Genomic DNA, 18,218 nt, shown 5'->3' with positions numbered 1-18,218 from the left:
GCAAACCAGACTCACCTGTGGCTGGGCAATTCTAAGGATAAAAAGTGGGACAACCAATGTCGTTGAAACTAACAAAATCTCCCTCAAGTCCCATGTTTTTACCCCAGTGGAGCTTCCTCCCTATGGAAGCCTCCGACTAAAGTGCTATTAATATATGTTTATGCAGCAACTTCCGCGCACTTGGGGAGAGTTTACAAAAAAGCCACGTTCCCTTCTCTCCAGAAGCTCATGGGATGAAGACAAGCAAAGGGAGCTTACTGGGTTCAGAGACAGATGAGGGAGGCCTTCAGCAAAAGATTCCCTATGGGTGGTAACACTTGAGTGAATTAGAGGGAAGGGAAAAGATTGGGGAAGGAAGGACAGGAGGTGCCCCGGTGTACATGCAGGAAATGATGGGGGAAGCAGGAAGGGGCCAAGTCACTCACTACACATCCCCGACGCAGGGATCAACCCCCGCCCTTCAGGGAACATCCAGGGCTAGGTTCTCCTGGTAAAGGGGCAGCGAGGTGGGGATATTTGCCCCTTCTTTCGGGGGTTCCGCTGCATTTAATGAGCTGTCCCGCTGTTCTCTCCAGCCACTCGCCATGTGGTGGGCCCTGCTGCTGCTGCTGCCTTTCGCGATAGCGCCGCGACCCAGCCAGGCCGGGCCGGTCCAGAACACCCTTGTTTTCCGGCTCACTCAGCAGGGCCCCTGGGGGAGCGGGGCCGGTAACTCCACGGTCTCGCCCTGCGAGTGGCTCCCAGTGGCGGGGGTCACGACCCTGACTTTCGTGAACCGTGGCCTAGAGCGCCTGCCCGGCTGCCTGCCCCGCGCGCTGCGCAGCCTCGACGGCAGCCACAACCTGCTGCGCGCCTTGAGCGCTCCGGAGTTGGGCCACCTGCCGCAGTTACAGGTGCTGACACTGCGCCACAACCGCATCACTGCGCTGGGTTGGGGCCCCGGAGCGCCCGCGGGGCTGCATTCCCTCGACCTCAGCTACAACCTGCTGGCCACCCTGCCGCCGTGCACCGGGCCTGCGCTGCCGGGTCTCCGCGCGCTGGCCCTGGCCGGGAACCCGCTGCGGGCGCTGCAGCCCGGGGCCTTCGCCTGTTTTCCCGAGCTGCGCCTGCTCAACCTGTCCTACACCGAGCTGGGCCGCGGTGACCACGAGGACATCGCCGACGCTACCTTCGCGGGGGTGGGCGGCGCGCCCCTGGCCGCCCTCCAGGTGCTGGATCTCAGTGGCACATTCCTCCCCCGCGGTGAGTGCCGGCGCGGAGTGTCTAAGCCTGAGGGGTGGACGATCCCGGGAGGGAGGGCTGTGAACTTCCTCGAGGGGCGCTGTCCCGGGCGTCTTCTTGCAGGAAGGCTCAAAAAGACCCCAGAGATTCCCTGAGCCTAGGGCACCCTGTTCGAAGCGCCTCACTGGTCTGCACTCCTTGAGTCCCAAGAGTTGGGGAGTATTACCTCCGCTCTGCTTGTGAGGAAACCAGGGCACAGAAAGGAGAATGGCTGGCCTGCAGCCTCCCAGTTCCTTAGCGGTGCCTCCACGTCTGAACTGTGGCGTTCTGGGTCCAGAGCCCACAGGTTTAACCTCTGTTCTGCTCCCCAGCAGAATGGAGAATGGGGAGTGGACACAGTGCTTTGGGGCTGATGAATGGACAAACCTGGTATCAAACATTTTAACATGAAGCACCTGATGCTCAGAGGATGCTTTCATTGATTTCTATTAATACTTAGTTGGCTAAAATTCTTTCTGTGAATGTTAAATCCTTCAAACAAGACACAGAGGAGAGGTGGGAATACCTATTCTCCTGTACTTGGGTATTCTGACTCTGATTTACAAGGTTGGTTTTATTGTTTAAAAACACTTCACATGTGATAATCACCTGCTCCACCACCAGAGAAGGGGCACGTTCTCCATTTACTAGGAGAGCGATGAAATGAGATTTCCGGCCTCCTCCTGCCCTCTCCTCCTCTGAGCCTCCTTCCTTACATTCCTCAAAGATTTCCCCTGCTCTTGGCAGCCATCACATTGAAGGCTGGGGCTTCTGTGTGGGGTTTAACAAGAGGGTGGGACAACAGCATACTTGGAGGCAGCGTCCTAGAGTCGAGCTCAGCCTTGTTCCTTCCTTGTTGTGTGGCCGTTAGCCAGTCATCGTCCTCTGGAACCTCAGCCGTCTGGGGCTGGAAAGGGAAGGACTGGTCTTCTCTGAGGGCCCTTCTAGCTGAAATGGCCCATGCTTCTGAGATTTCTGAAGCTGCCTGCTGTCCCCATGCTCAGCAATGACCTTCACCACTCATCTTGTCACTCATTGTTTCCTTAATGCTGTGCCGGCCTCATGGGTTCATGCCTTCCAGGATAGTGGGCAGTGTCCCATCTGTATTTCAGTTCGGTCAGGATGGATCAGAAACCTGCCACGGCTCACGTCCCTCTACCTGAGGAAGATGCCAAGGCTGAGGAGCCTAGAGGGGGACATTTTCAAGATGACCCCTGACCTGCAGCATCTGGATTGTCAAGATTCGCCAGCACTTAGCTCTGTCCATACATATATCTTTCAAGACATGCCTCACCTACGAGTCCTTCATTTCCAGAAGTAAGTGTTTCTAAAACACATGACTGAATTTTGCCCATTATACTAAATTTAATAGTCATAACTATTTTATAGACTAAACTAGACCTTCCTTTCTCTCCCATTGCTCTTTCAAGTCCTCGTTGGGGTCTTGTTCCTCCTTATGCTTTGGATGATATGGTGAGCACATCCCAGAGAGTCCATCCGGCCTAAAAACCAACCAACTCAGTGCTGTCCACAGTAATGTTAAAATTTCAAACTCTCACACATGTCAAGTTTCCTTCAAGTCCAGGATGAGAAATTTTCAGTGGGAAGAGGGCATCAGGGTCTTTATTTCTCTATCCACCTGCTTCTCCATGTGTTTATGCAAATCAGCAGCCCCTTCCAGGGCTTGAGCATCTCCTACTTGCACTGGGACCCAGGGGTGGTTCCCTCTGGGCCAGGGGTTATCCCAAGTCTCACCATATCCACCCTCCTTCCCAAGAGCAACTACTATCCTGACTTCTAGCAGGAAGGGCAGCATGCCTTTGAAGATGATCCCAGGCCACCTGCTTTCCTGGGAGCCCACAGCTAGGCCCTGGGAGGCAAGCGCCATTGTGCTGCCATCACTCTTAATGTTGCCACTTCTCTTTTTTCTTGACTAGCTCCAGAGTACTCACTTTGGGGCTCATCATGAGGGGAAAGGAGATAGAACACACAGAGCACTTAGCTCGGTGCCTGGCACATGTGTGTGCTCTGTAACATTAGTGAAGATCATGGTGGTTGTGATGGTGATAATGGTGTCTCATGATGGTGGTGGCGGTGGTGGTAATGAATGGTAACAGGATGGTCATGGTGATGATGATGGTGGTGGTGATGACATGGATGAGAGGGATGTCATCTCTGGCTTAGACTCCTCTTTTGAGTTTCAGACTGATGAAGCATTGTTTGTCAGATGTGAAACTGAACTGCTTGGACTCAATCCTTACCACTTCCTAGCTATGTGAGTTAGGGCAAGTTAACCTATGCTCTTGCGGCTCAGTTTCCTCATCTGTAAAATGGGAATAATGATCCAATCCTCGCCTACTGCATTGCTGTGAGAGGAAATGCTTTGATATGTGTCTAGAAGAGTGCCTGGCACAGAACAGGAGGTTTGTGTAATCACTACTGGGCATCTCCACTGGATGTCTCACAGGTCTTTCGGGATCTAGGACATATCTAGATAAATGAGCCTGGAGCTCGTGGAAACTCTGGGCTGGAGATTCCTAAGTGAGCATCCTCAGCACAGAGGTAGTTGAGAAAGCATGAGGTGATGACAGTGATGATGCTGATGAGGACAGTAGTGAAGACACCAGTAACCATGATGGTGTTGATGGCCATGAGATAGTGATGGTGAAAGCATGGCTTTTGCTTTCAGGGAGCGCACAGTTCTGTAGGGAGAAACATCTGTCAATTGTCATGATATATTGGGATCAGTAACAGGCACATGCCACATACCATGTCATAAGGCAAGTACGGTCAGTGACCAGCTTCAGCAGGCTGGAAGAAGAACATAATTGTTCCATATCTTCAAAGGTGAGTCTAAACTCCCCAGATGGAGAGGCAACCTAGAGTCCAAGAAAAGCAGGCATCCCTGGATCAGACATAGGGGCTGCTTCCCCTTATCCCTACACTTCTCAGTTTGCTGCAGTCTGACCACCCACTTCAGCTTCATGATTGAATGGAACCAGTGGCATTTCAGCTGCTATGTCCAGTGGACACTTCTCTATCCCCTAAGCCCCTTCTTGAGTCCTTCCTCCCTCTTGACACTCTCTCTTTTCATCCTTAGGATGCTGTTCTGGTGCTTCTCCAGATTTTCTGGATAGGCCTTCTTAAGGCCCTTGACTATTTACTCATCTTCAAACTTTTCTGCATGTCATTACTCACCCTACATGCTTCCTCTAGCACTGTTTCCACTCACTTTTCCAATGCCATAGGATTTGGAAAAATGTGGGGTGTTGGCGATGTTCATTCTCAATAGAGCCAGAATGGAGCCCTGGTCACCAGGTCCAGCCTGGTCTCCATTCCCAATGGCTCTGTGCCACCCCTTCCCACCCGCGCTGCAGGGCAGTTTGAGGTCAAGTTCTCATCATTCCCTACCCAGCTAACCAAAAGCCTTCTAACCCATGACCTTCAGGAGTGCACAGGTTAGTGCAGGGAGTCTTAAACACTTTTGTGCCATGGACTTCTGTGGCAGTCTGTGAAGCCTGTGGTCCTTTCTCAGAAGAACGTTCTTATATACATAATATCTAGTCCCATCATTTCACGGCAAATAGATGGGGAAAATGTGGAAACAGTGACAGATTTTACTTTTTGAGGCTCAAAAATCACTGCAGATGGTGACTGCAGTCATGAAATTAAAAGATGTTCCTTGGAAGAAAAGCTGTGACAAGCCTAAATAGTGTATTAAAAAGCAGAGGCATTTACTTTGCCGACAAAGGTCCATATAGTTAAAGTTAACGGTTTTTCCAGTAGTCAAGTATGGATGGGAGAGTTGGACTATAAAGAAGGCTGCATGCCAAAGAATTGATGCTTTTCAACTGTGGTGTTGGAGAAGACTCTTGAGAGTCCCTTGGATAGCAAGGAGATCAAACCAGTCAATCCTAGAGGAAATCAATCCTGAATAACCATCTAAAGGGCTGATGCTGAAGCTGATGCTTCAGTGCTTTGGCTACCTGATGCAAAGAGCCAACTCATTAGGAAAGACCCTACTGGTGGGAAAGATTGAGGACAGGAGGAGAAGAGGACGACAGAGGATGAGATGGTTGAATGGCATCACTGACTTAGAGAGGTTCCCTGGCTCAGGCGGTAAACAATCTGCCTACAGTGCAGGAGACTCGAGTTTGATCCCTGGATTGGGAAGATCCCCTGGAGAAGGAAATGACAACCCACTCCAGTATTGTTGCCTGGATAATCCCATAGACAGAGGAGCCTGATGGGCAATAGTCCATGGGGTCACAAAGAGTTGGACTTGACTGACTGACTAACACTTTTCACTGATTCCATGGACGTGAGTTTGAGCAAGCTCCGGGAGATGGTGAAGGACAGGGAAGCCTGGTGTGCTGCAGTCCATGGGATCGAAAACAGCTGGACACGAGTGAGTGAGCAACAAATGTAGGATTCCAAAGAAACCAATTATAGTTATCAAAATATTTCTAAGTGTGTGTTTCAGGACTATGTATGTGTGGTGTGCTTCTTTATTTTGTTGTTGTTGTTCAGTCGCTCAGTCATGTCCGACTCTTATAGAGCCCATGGTTTCCCTGTCCTTTACTATCTCCCAGAGTTTGCTCAAACTTATGTCCATTGAGTCAGAGATGCTATCCAACCATCTCATCCTCTGTGGCCCCTTTCTCCTGCCTTCAATCTTTCCAAGCATCAGGGTCTTTTCCAATGAGTTGGCTCTTTGCATCAGGTGGCCAAAGGATTGGAGCTTAAGTTTCAGCCATTCAGGGTTGATTTCCTTCCTTTAGGATTGACTGGTTTTATCTTCTTGCTGTCCAAGGGCCTCTCAAGAGTCTTTTACAGCACCACAGTTCGAAAACATCAATTCTTGGGTGCTCAACCTTCTTTATGGTCCAACTCTCACATCCATACGTGACTACTGAAAAAACCATAGCTGTGACTATGCTGACCTTTGTCAGCAAAGTGATGTCTCTGCTTTTTAATACGCTGTCTAGGTTTGTCATAGCTTTTCTTCCAAGGAGCAAGCATCTTTTAATTTCATGGCTGGAGTCACCATCTGCAGTGATTTTGGAGCCCAGTAAAATAGAGTCTCTCCCTGTTTCCACACTTTCCCCATCTATTTGCCATCTATTTGAAGTGATAGTACCAGATGCTATGATCTTCATTTTTTGAATGTTGAGTTTTAAGTCAGTTTTTCACTCTGCTCTTTCACCTTTATCAAGAGACTCTTCAGTTCCTCTACACTTTCTGCCATAAGGGTGGTGTCATCTGCATATCTGAGGTTATTGATATTTCTCCTGGCAATCTTGATTCCGGCTTGAGCTTCAGTCAGGCTGGCATTTCTCATGATGTACTCTGCATATAAATTAAATAAGCAAAGTGACAATATACAGCCTTGATGTACTCCTTTCCCAATTTGAACCAGTTCATTGTTCCAGTCCATTCTAGCTATTGCTTCTTGATCTGCATACAAATTTCTTAGGAGACAGGTAAGGTGGTCTGGCAGTTCCATATCTTTAAGAATTTTCCACAGTTTGTTGTGATATACAGTCATAGGCTTTAGCGTAGTCAATAAAGAAGAAGTACATGTTTTCCTGGAATTCACTTGCTTTTTCTATGATCCAACGGATGTTGGCAATTTGCTCTCTGATTCCTCTACCTTTTCTAAATACTGCTTGTATATCTGGAAGTTCTGGATTCATGTACTGTGGAAGCCTAGCTTGAAGGATTTTGAGCTAAACGTTGCTAGCATGCAACATGAGTGCAATTGTGAGGTAATTTGCACATTCTTTTGCATTGCCCTTCTTTGGGATTGGAATGAAAACTGACCTTTTCCAGTCCTACAGCCACTCCTTAAATTTAAAAAATCCAGCAGGAGGTCCAATAACTTCAACAATTTTGATGATCATTAAGTTCAGTTCAGTCACTCAGTCATGACCAACTCTTTGTGACCCCATGGACTGCAGCACGCCAGGCTTCCCTGTCCATCACCAACTCCTGGGGCTTACTCAAACTCATGTCCATCGAGTTGGTCATGCTATCCAACCATCTCATCCTCTGTCGTCCCCTTCTCCCACCTTCAATCTTTCCCAGCATCAAGGTTTATTCCAGTGAGTTAGGTCTTGGCATCAGGTGGCCAAAGTATTGGAGTTTCAGCTTCAGCATCAGTCCTTCCAAAGAACACCCAGGACTGATCTCCTTTAGGATGGACTGGTTGGATCTCCTTGCAGTCCAAGGGACTCTCAAGAGTCTCCTCCAACACCACAGTTCAAAACCACCAAATCTTTGGCACTCAGCTTTCTTTATAGTCCAACTCTCACATCCATACATGACTACTGGGAAAACCATAGCTTTGACTAGATGGACCTTTGTTGGCAAAGTAATGTCTCTGCTTTTGAATATGCTATCTAGGTTGGTCATAGCTTTTCTTCCAAGGAGCAAGCTTCTTTTAATTTCATGGCTGCAATCACCATCTGCAGTGATTTTGGAGCCCCCCAAAATAAAGTCTGTCACTGTTTCCATTGTTTCCCCATCTATTTGCCATGAAATGATGGGACCGGATGCCATGATCTTAATTTTCTGAATGTTGAGTTTTAAGCCAACTTTTTCACTCTCCTCTTTCACTTTCATCAAGAGGCTCTTCAGTTCTTCTTCTCTTTCTCCCATAAGGGTGGTGTCATCTGCATATCTGAGGTTACTGATATTTCTCCTGGCAATCTTGATTCCAGCTTGTGCTTCATCCAGCCCAGCATTTTGCATGATGTAATCTGTATGTAAGTTAAATAAGCAGGGTGACAGTATACAGCCTTGATGTATTCCTCTCCCGATTTGGAACAAGTCTCTTGTTCCAATGTTCAGTTCTAATTGTTGCTTCTTGATCAGCATACAGATTTCTCAAGAAGCAGGTCAGGTGGTCTGGTATTCTCATCTCTTTAAGATTTTTCCAGTTTGTTGTGATCCATGCAATAACTTTGGTGTAGTCAATATAGCAGAAGTAGATATTTTTCTGGAACTCTCTTGCTTTTTCTATGACCCAATGGATGTTAGCAATTTGATCTCTGGTTCCTCTTCCTTTTCTGAATCTAGCTTGAATATCTGGAAGTTCATGGTTCATGTACTGTTGAAACCTGGCTTGGAGAATTTTCAGCATTACTTAGCTAGTGTGTGAGATGAGGGCAATTGTGAGGTAGTTTGAACATTATTTGGTTTTGCCTTTCTTTGGGATTGGAATAAAAACTGACCTTTTCGAGTCCTGTGGCCACTGCTGAGTTTTCCAAATTTGCTGATATATTGAGTGCTACACTTTACCAGCATCATCTTTTAGGATTTGAAATAGCTCAACTGGAGTTCCATCGCCTCCACTAGCTTTGTTTGTAGTGATGCTTCCTAAGGCCCACTTGACTTCACATTCCAGGAGGTCTGGCTCTAGGTGAGTAATCACACCATTGTGGTTATCTGGGTCATGAAGATCTTTTTTGTATAGTTCTGTGTTTTGTCGCCACCTCTTCTTAATATCTTCCCCTTCTGTTAGGTCCATACCATTTTGATGCTTTATTGTGGCCTTGTTTGCATGAAATATTCCCTTGGTATCTCTAATTTTCTTGAAGAGATCTCTAGTCTTTCCCATTCTATTGGTTTCCTCTATTTCTTTGCTTTGATCACTGAGGAAGGCTTTCTTATATCTCTTTGCTATTCTTTGAAACTCTGCATTCAAATGAGTATATCTTTCCTTTTCTCCTTTACCTTTAGCTTCTCTTCTCTTCTCTATTTGTAAGGCATCCTCAGACAACCTTTTTGCCTTTTTGCATTTCTTTTTCTTGGGAGTGGTCTTGATCACTGCCTCCTGTACAATGTCATGAACCTTTGTCCATAGTTCTTCAGGCACTCTATCAAATCTAATCCCTTGAATCTGTTTGTCACTTCCACTGTATAATTGTAAGGGATTTGATTTAGGTCATAACTGAATGGTCTAGTGTTTTTCCCTATTTTCTTCAATTTAAGTCTGTATTTGGCAATAAGGAGTTCATGCATTAAATGATTAAAGTAAAAGTCACTTAGTTGTGTCCTATTGTTTATGGCCCCATGAACTATACAGTCCATGGAATTCTCCAAGCCAGAATACTGGAGTAGGTAGCCTTTCCCTTCTCCAGGGAATCTTCCCAACCCAGGGATCAAACCAGGATCTCCTGCATTGCAGGCAGATTCTTTACTAACTGAGCTATCAGGGAAGCCCTTTGATGATCATAAATGACAGAAAACTACTGAAAAGTGATTTCAAAATATCTGTGTTTTGTTGGTGATTCACCTGTGGCTTGTTGCCTTCATTCGTCACTGAAACAAATGGTGAATTTCAGTTAGAGATTTGTGAAAGAGACCTCTATCCAAGTTCATATACCCTGTCTCCAAGGACCTCTGGTTGAGAACCCCTGTAATCCAGTCACCATATTCAGCCAGGAGATCTAAATTATAGTCTGATTGAGTTTTAAGACAAATGAAAACTCTTCCATGGTTGGAGGAGAAGGTTTACCTCTTTGGCTGGCTCATCCCTGGACTCGACTAGTAGCACCATCAGCCCCACCCCAACCCCGTGCTCCAGCTGGGGAAGGAGCCACTTCCTCTCTGGGAGCTCTCAAGCCTCTGAAGCTCATTAGATGTCATCTCCCCTGTGGCACCCTCCTCCTTTTTTCTCAAGCCCGCCTTGCGCTTGACTCTCCTTACCTCACCCAAAGCCTCCCCTGGGACATTATCTGTGATAGATGCTGGCAACATGTGGGTTCCTTGGCACAGCCAGCACTCTCTGGAAAGGGGGTAGCACCCTCCTGGCTTCTCTGCAAACCTGGCGTGCCCAGTGTCCTCCACCGTCCTCTCTGACAATGCTACATGCAGGAGGGAGAGGCCTTTGGCAATATTTCAGCAAAAAAAGAAAACAGGGATTATTTAGAAGATAAGTAGAAACTTCTTCCACATTAAGGCTCTGTCAGTTCAGATGCAGAGAATACCCAGACACGGACATGCCTCAGGACATGAAGCAGGCTCTCCCATCCTTGGCATGTGATGGGAATGCAACTTGTCTTTATCATGTGCAAGTTGCAATGTGTGGCAGAAAGGGCCACCAGAGAAGGAAAAGGCTCCTTTTCCTTATCTATAAAAATGAATGAAATATTGGAAACTCCAGTAGTTACTCAGCAGTTTCACTCTCAGGGGCCTAGGTTGAGTCCCTGGTCAGGAAACTAAAATCCCATAAGCTGCTGGTTTGGCCAAAAACAATAAATAAATAATGAGTGAAATATTACCTACCTCATGATCTGACCTAATGATATCAATGAGATAATGTTATTATCTGAAATACTAAGCAATGTTGTGTATGTTCAGTCATTCAGTTGTGTCCAATTCTTTGCGACCACGTGGACTGTAGCCCACCAGGCTCCTCTGTCCATGGGATTCTCCAGGCAAGAATACTGGAGTGGGTTGCCATTTCCTTCTCTAGGGGATCTTCCCAAACCAGGGATCAAACCCAGATCTCCCGCATTGCAGGCAGATGCTTTAACCTCTGGGCCACTTACCCCAAAATACTGCAATCCTTTTCTTCTCCCACTTCGGGCAAAAAAAAAAAAAAATTCCTTTGCAAAATTAAGTGCTAAGTAAACTCCTTTCTAAGATTTCCACTCTAGCTCTGTGAAATCTGCTAAAAGCAAGTATTTGCATATATATGTGTGTGTGTGTGTGTGTGTGTGTGTGTGTGTGTGTGTGTGTATACATACATTCATACACACATATATATGGGGCTTCCCAGGTGGCGCTAGAAGTAAAAAACCCACCTGTCAATGCAAGAGATGTAAAAGGTGTGAGTTTAATCCCTGAGTCCAGAAGATACCCTGGAGAAGGGCCTGGCAACCCACTCCAGTGTTCTTGCCTAGAGAAGCCCATGGACAGAGGAGACTGGTGGGGAGTCTATAGGTTTGCAAAGAGTCAGACATGACTGAAGTGATTAGCATGCATTCATGCATACACAGGAGAAGGCAATGGCAACCCACTCCAGTACTCTTGCCTGGAAAATCCCATGGACAGAGGAGCCTGATAGGCTGCAGTCCATGGGGTCACTGAGTCGGACATGCCTGAGCGACTTCACTTTCACTTTTCACTTTCATGCATTGGAGAAGGAAATGGCAATCCACTCCAGTGTTCTTGCCTGGAGAATCCCAGGGACGGCGGAGCCTGGTAGGCTGCAGTTTATGGGGTCGCACAGAGTCGGACATGACTGAGGTGACTTAGCAGCAGCAGCATGCATACACATATATGTGGGTTCCACTTAAGCTTCAATATAATGGCACACACATATGTTCAGTGCTCCACAGGGAACAACTGTCAGGTGCCCACCAGCCAGGAGTGTTAGAGCAGATCTGGGTGGTGAGTCCTTCGTTGCCCAGAACATCTGCATCTCCCCCAGAGCAATAGAAGAAGGTTCCCAGGTAGATGGAGAAAAGCCCATCTTTAGTTGGAAGAGGCCTGTGGATACAGTGCAGTTCCTGTTGCTCACGATTGTCAGATTTTAACTAGAATGTGTCCCAGAGGCTGGGAGACTCTAGGAGTTGAGACAGTTGAGGCCAAACACTTTGGGCAGAAAGAGCAGAAAACCAGGAGGGAGCCTGCCATTGCTAGGTGTGGTACATTGTTGGCAAATATGGCCCCAGTAATTCCTCCTGTCATCCCTGTATACACAGCCCTTTGCAAATGTGACTTTGCAGCTCTTCCCACTAAGTAGAGTCTATTCTCCACCTCTTAAAGCTGGGCATAGCCATGCAACATGTTTAGGCCAGAGGGACATTAGCAAATGTGATGTAAGCAAAGACTTGAAAGTAGTTAAGCAAATTGGGGCTCACCCTCTCTTGCTGGTAGAGACTGGCACATGACCATGTGCAGAAGCCTCCTGGGTGATGACAGACACAGGCAGAGAGGCCCTGGCAAACCAGTGGAGACTCCATATAGGTGAGGCAATCCTAGATCTTTCTGGCCCAGGTGAGCCGGCCCAGACCATACGAACCACTGAGTCAACCCACAGAAACATGGAAAAGAATAAACATTTATTGCTTTAAGTTAAGCTGCTGCTGCTGCTGCTGCTAAGTCGCTTCAGTCATGTCCGACTCTGTGTGACCCTGTAGACGGCAGCCCACGAGGCTCCCCCATCCCTGGGATTCTCCAGGCAAGAACACTGGAGTGGGTTGCCATTTCCTTCTCCAATGCATGAAAGTGAAAAGTGAAAGTGAAGTCGCTCAGTCGTGTCCGACTCGTCGCGACCCCATGGACTGCAGCCTACCAGGCTCCTCCGTCCATGGGGTTTTCCAGGCAAGAGTACTGGAGTGGGGTGCCATTGCCTTCTCCATAAGTTAAGCTAGTAAGAGCCAACTGATACACTTCAGTGAAGCATCTTCCAAAGGACTGATGTGGAATGCCATCAGCTACAGTCCACCTGCAGTAGTATATGGAGTGTTCTCATTAAGAACATATGTATACCTATGGCTGACTCATGTTGATATTTGACAGAAAACAACAAAATACTGTAAAGCAATTATCCTTCAATTAAAAAATAAATTTTAAAAAATGTCTGCCCTTTCTTCACTGGTCTATAATAACAATATCATACTTTTATGTAGAGAGATCTACATTTCTAAGTACTTTTATAATCACCAGCAGGTGATTTTTTATATAGCCAGCAGGGAGAATTGTCTCCATTTGTTATGAGAGGTGATACTGACTAGGTTAGGTTGGTATCTCCACGGATTAAAAAAAAAATCCAAGGTCATTAATAGTTTTCTCAAAGCAAACTAGCCCCTAACAGAATGGTTTTCCCATGACACTACTGTGGCTCTCTGGGTTTAGTGTTGACCTAATTGTACAAGCCTGAGTTAATTAATTTTTGTGTGTTTCAGCTGCAACTTGAGTTCCTTCCATCCTTGGAACTTGCATTCCTCCCAGGTCCTATCCATCAGCCTCTTCGGCAACCCTCTCACTTGCAGTTGTGAGTTGTCCTGGCTCCTCATGGATGCTAAGAGGATTGTCCTAAGCAGGTAACACGTTTAAAAAGCAGATGACTGAGGGGTGAGGATCAAATCTCTGGGGCTGAAGTTCTCAGTTTGTATCCTGCTCATGTAACAATGCTGGGCAGGTTGGCAGTGCTGGGTGGAACTGTTCCCCGTGTAGTCACAGTCAGGGACCCAGGAGATGAAGGCTCTGCCTCCATCCCAGCAAGCCTGAGGAGCAAAGAGCTGGAGGAGCCCACTCAGGAGGCCTTAAAGGGCCAGGCCATCACTTTCACCCACATCCCATTGGTCAGATTAACTTAGCAGGTCATGCCTACTGCATTGGAGGCTGGGAAATGTAGTGTAGCTGTGTGCCCACTAGGAAAAGAAAATGGGCTAAGTAAACAGCTAACTCTTTCTCTTAAAGCGGAGTTATCATTGCTCATTTTACAAATGAGCAAACTGGGGCAAAAAGAGGAAGGTACTTGCTTAGATTCATGCAGCCACTGGGTAGAGGAGGCAGGATCTACTGTCTTCCAAAATTCTGCTCTTGGGACTTCCCTGGCTGTCTAGTCATTAAGATTCTGCTGCTTCCAATGCAGGGGACCCCAGTTCCATCCCTTGTTGGGGAACTAAGATCCCATGTGTGGCCAAAAAAAAAAATGACACAAAAATGTGTTCCACTGAGTCCCCAGAACAGAGCCTGGCTTTCTGTGGCATTCAGTCCAGTGCCAATGGGCTTATAGAGCTCTCATGGGACAGAAGCCTGAATATCAAGTGGGGCTCAGTCTGCCACCCCTCACCCCTTCATCTTGCCTATAGCACCAGGCTCTTTGCAGTGAGTGAAAATGTTGAGAGTTCAAGCTCTTCACACCACTTACTACTATTGATTTTGGCTGTTACTTAATCTCTTTGTGCCTCTACCTCCTCATCTGTAAAATGGGTATCTCATGAGGTAGTGGAGATTAAATTAGTTTCTACATAAAAGTGTTAGCAATAGTCCCTAGCATGTAGCAAAGTACTCAAAAAATGTTAGCTAGTATGAGTGTTGTTACTAGTACTCACCACCAGGAAGCAGAGAGGTGAGAATAGAATGACAGACTGCACTTAGAGCATCTGGACTGCCCTTCACCATGCTCACCCTGGCTTTAGGCTCTGCATTTGCTAGCCATGCTATCTTGGGCAGTTAGTTCCTCTTTCTGAATTCCCATTTCCTTCTCTGTCCAATGGGACTTACAAGGGGAGCCTCCTTGAAGGTCACTGAGGTGACCCATGTTGAGTGTGTACCATGTGGCAGATGTGTTACACAAGGCTTGGGAGAGGGATTATCTGCTCTAAGGACTCAAAGCCCAGCACAGAAGCAGCCCCTCTAACTGACTGACCTCTCCTCTAGGGCGGCAGACATTGTGTGCAAACCAGCTGCAGGATTCAGTGGCACCTTCTCAGCCCCTCTTTTGCTGTCTCAGCTACCAAGTGTGTGCCATTCGGATCAAAACACCACCCTCCTTGATTCCAACCCACCCTCCTCAGTCATCTCCACCCACACACCATCTGCTCAGGGTTCCTCCACCTTGCGGAGCACAACACCCTCCACCACACCTGCGGGAGGCCAACAGAGCGTCACCAAATTTCCCTCCCTCCCTGTGGATTCCCCTACACGAGCAGCCAGGCTGCGGCACAGCCTTGCCAAGGATGGGGCCACTCCCTCCACTACTGTCTCTCCAACAGGTTCGAGCAACTTTGGCGACCCACCTAAGTCTGTGAGCACAGCCTGGACAGAACACCAAGAATATGCTACCGGGCTTATCCTGGAGCCTAGTATCTCAGCGGCCTCCATCCCAAGGGCCAGCAGACACCCTGGTCTCTCCCCTGCCTCCCGGGACTCAGTGAGCCTGCCCCAGCCCGTCTGGGAGGCACGAGCCACCCTGCAGGCTCCCCACCCGCCTCCTTCCGAGCGCGGGATTCCTGTCCTGCTGCAGGACGACTCCAGGGAGGAGGAGGAGGAGAATGAGGAGGAGAGCGGAAAAGAGGAGGTAGGGGCGCCAGCCTGGGATGTACCCTGCGATTACCACCCCTGCAGGCACCTCCAGACACCGTGCGCAGAGCTTCAGCGGCGCTGGCGGTGCCTGTGCCCCGGCCTCAGCGGAGAAGACACCCTGCCAGACCCTCCCAAGCTGCAGGCGGTGGCGGAGACCACCGACACGTCGGCGCTTGTGCGCTGGTGCGCCCCCAACTCAGTGGTGCGCGCCTACCAAATCCGCTACGCACCGGAGGGCTGGACAGGGAACCAGTCGGTGGTGGAGGACGTATATGCCACCGCGCGCCAGCACGCCCTACATGGGCTGTTACCGGCCACCACCTACCGGGTGTGCGTCCTGGCGGCCAATGGCGTGGGGCTGAGCCAGCGTGGGGCGTGCGCCGCCTTCACCACCGGGCGCAGCCCGGTGCTCATCACAGCGGGGCTGGGCTCCGCTGGCGGCCTGCTGCTAGTCAGTACAGCGCTTCTGGCCACCGGTCTCTGCCGCCGGGGCCGGACGCCACGCACCCCGCCCTGCCACACGCAGCTGCTGGCCTTCCGCAACCCCGCCTTCGTCCCCGTGCCCGCAGCCCCGCTCTCACAGGCAGGTGTTCACTGAGCATCCACCGCCAGTGTGGAGGAGGCGGTCCGGGGGGACCCATCTGCCTATTGCTTCCTCGAGGCTTGCGCTCCTTGGGCACATGTGGCACTGGCCAAGCTGGGATCCTCAGCCCCGGGAACCTCTTGCCTTCCCTTCTTGTGCTTCTCTCTGTTCCCAGAAAAGTTACGGGTCACCTTGCTGGGCACCCTGTGTTGGTTTTTCCGCAGCCGGTGTCCCTCAGCACCCGATAGAATAGAATTGTGTCAGCCGCTATTGTCCTGTTGGAAGCGACATCTTCAAGTCATTTCCGTAAAGTTCCCTCAATGTCAAGCTCTGGCTAAGGCTCTCCGGCTAAGAGATCGACTCCAGCCGATTCTCTCCCCAGCTCCCCGTTCCACACACCCTGGACCGCCCCCCTCCCAATACTCCCCCTCCCCCCAGACCCCTGCCAGTGGATTCTTAACCTAAGAACCAGTTATGCTCCCTGAAGCCTTCTGTTCATTTCGGGGTATGGCAGCATGTGTACTTCTAGCTTTAAACTGCAGTCTTCCCAGAACATCTGTGAAACAGGCAGGGGGAACGCTGTCCTTTCAAACTCGGCTAATGCATTTCACTTAAGACCAGGTGGGCAGAGGAACCATGAACTGCTTTTTGAAGGAAGCATGTTCAAGAACTTTTCTGAGAGATAAAATGAACAAAAGGAAACCCTCAAGGCTCTAGCTAAACGCCAAAGCACTTCTCTGCTCAAATTGCATCAAACTTTCTCTTATTTTACTTCTATAAAAACTTAGGAAGGAAAGTGATTTATTAAATTAAAATGGGGTCATAGTTCTAGATTTTAGTTTTCTACATTATCATTTATGTAAGTTTCCTGTGGCAGCCATAACAGACTACCACAAACTTGGTTGCTTCAAACAACTTAGGCCAGAAGTCCACAGTCAAGGTATCAACAAGGTTGGTTCCTTCTGGAGACTAACGGAAAACTGTTCCATTCCTCCCCTCTGCTCTGGGGTTGGGGGGGCGGGGAGGTGGAGGGGGGCGGGGAGCGGGGGCAGGGAGCCAGCAATACTTGGGTTCCTGGGCTTGCAGGTTCCTTATCCATGCCTCCTTGTCTTCTGACAGTCTCTAAATCCTGCCCCCGCTCTTTTTTCCATTATCTTTTCTCCAGTCTTGAGATATAACTGATGTATAACATTGTTTAAGGTGTACCATGCAATGATTTGAGACTCCTATGTATTGAGAGATAATTATAATGAGGTTAGTGAATACATCTTCCACTTCATAGTTATCTTTGTGTACATGTGCAATAAGAACTTTTAAGATCTTAGCTACTTTCCAATATACAGTATTATTAACTGTAGTCATCATGAACTTTCTTGTACCATTTGACCACTTTCACCCATTCCCCATCCCACCTCCCACCACTAGGAACCAACCAAAACTTGAATTGGTTTTGTTACATTTCGCATATGAGATCATGATGAATTTGTCTTTGACTTATTTCAGTTAGTATAATGCCCTCAGGATCCATCCATTTTGTTCCAAATTGCAGGACTTCCCTCTTTTTATGGTTGAATAATATTCCATTATATATATATATATTTTCTTTATCCACTCACCCATTAACATTTGGGTTATTTCCATGTCTTGATTACTGTAAATAACACTACAATGAGCATGGGGAGTGAAGATATCTTGAGATAATGATCTTATTTCCTTTGGCTATGTACCCAGAAGTCAAATTTCCCTCTTCTTGTAAGAACACCAGGCATTGGCTTAAGGCCCACCCAAATCCAGTATGACCATCCTAATTTTGATTACATATGCAAAGACCCTATACCCCAATAAAGTCACTTTCACAGGTACTGGGGGTTAGAACCTGAAAAATATCTTTCTGAGGCACAGTTCAACCCAAAACAGCATTTACTTCTAAGAAAAAAAAAAATTAAATTTGATTCTCATGGTATCTTTTGTTTCTACAACATGCTGCAGCACAGAAACCATGGTGCAGAAACTAAGCATATCCAAGTTTGATCTGGATAATGGAACTGTACTACATATTTCTAGATGTTTGAAGTTTTGAAAAAGCTTCCCAAAATTCTAAGGTGGGTCCCTAGTTTTATCACATATGTAGCCAAGAAAAATGGACTGATTTAAAAGATCTACCAGCTCCAAATTTAAAGCTGTAAGGCAAAAGCCCAAAATGTGACTAATACAAAAGCCCTCAGGCATGTAATTAAATTATCCCAGTGCCTTTTTAATATCAAGATTGAATCTGTTATGTAGAGGCACCAAAATGAATGTCATGCTTGGAGTCTGTATGCATGAC

At 47.7% G+C, this 18,218-nt stretch overlaps 1 protein-coding gene across 1 annotated transcript; it reads left to right on the top strand.

Moving 5' to 3' along the window:
• The first annotated feature begins 21 nt into the window (after positions 1–21).
• LRRN4 (leucine rich repeat neuronal 4) lies at positions 22–15,907 on the top strand. The gene is made up of 4 exons (XM_055543302.1): positions 22–1,242; positions 2,373–2,577; positions 13,182–13,319; positions 14,665–15,907. The coding sequence occupies exons 1-4, from the start codon at positions 585–587 to the stop codon at positions 15,905–15,907; spliced, it is 2,244 nt and encodes a 747-aa protein (XP_055399277.1). The 5' UTR covers positions 22–584.
• Positions 15,908–18,218: the final 2,311 nt, after the last annotated feature.

Source organism: Bubalus kerabau, chromosome 13 (genome assembly GCF_029407905.1).
Source record: "Bubalus kerabau isolate K-KA32 ecotype Philippines breed swamp buffalo chromosome 13, PCC_UOA_SB_1v2, whole genome shotgun sequence".
Lineage (NCBI taxonomy): Eukaryota > Metazoa > Chordata > Mammalia > Artiodactyla > Bovidae > Bubalus > Bubalus kerabau.
Note: the sequence above shows the minus strand (reverse complement) of the source record. Positions and strands in the feature narration are given on the sequence as shown.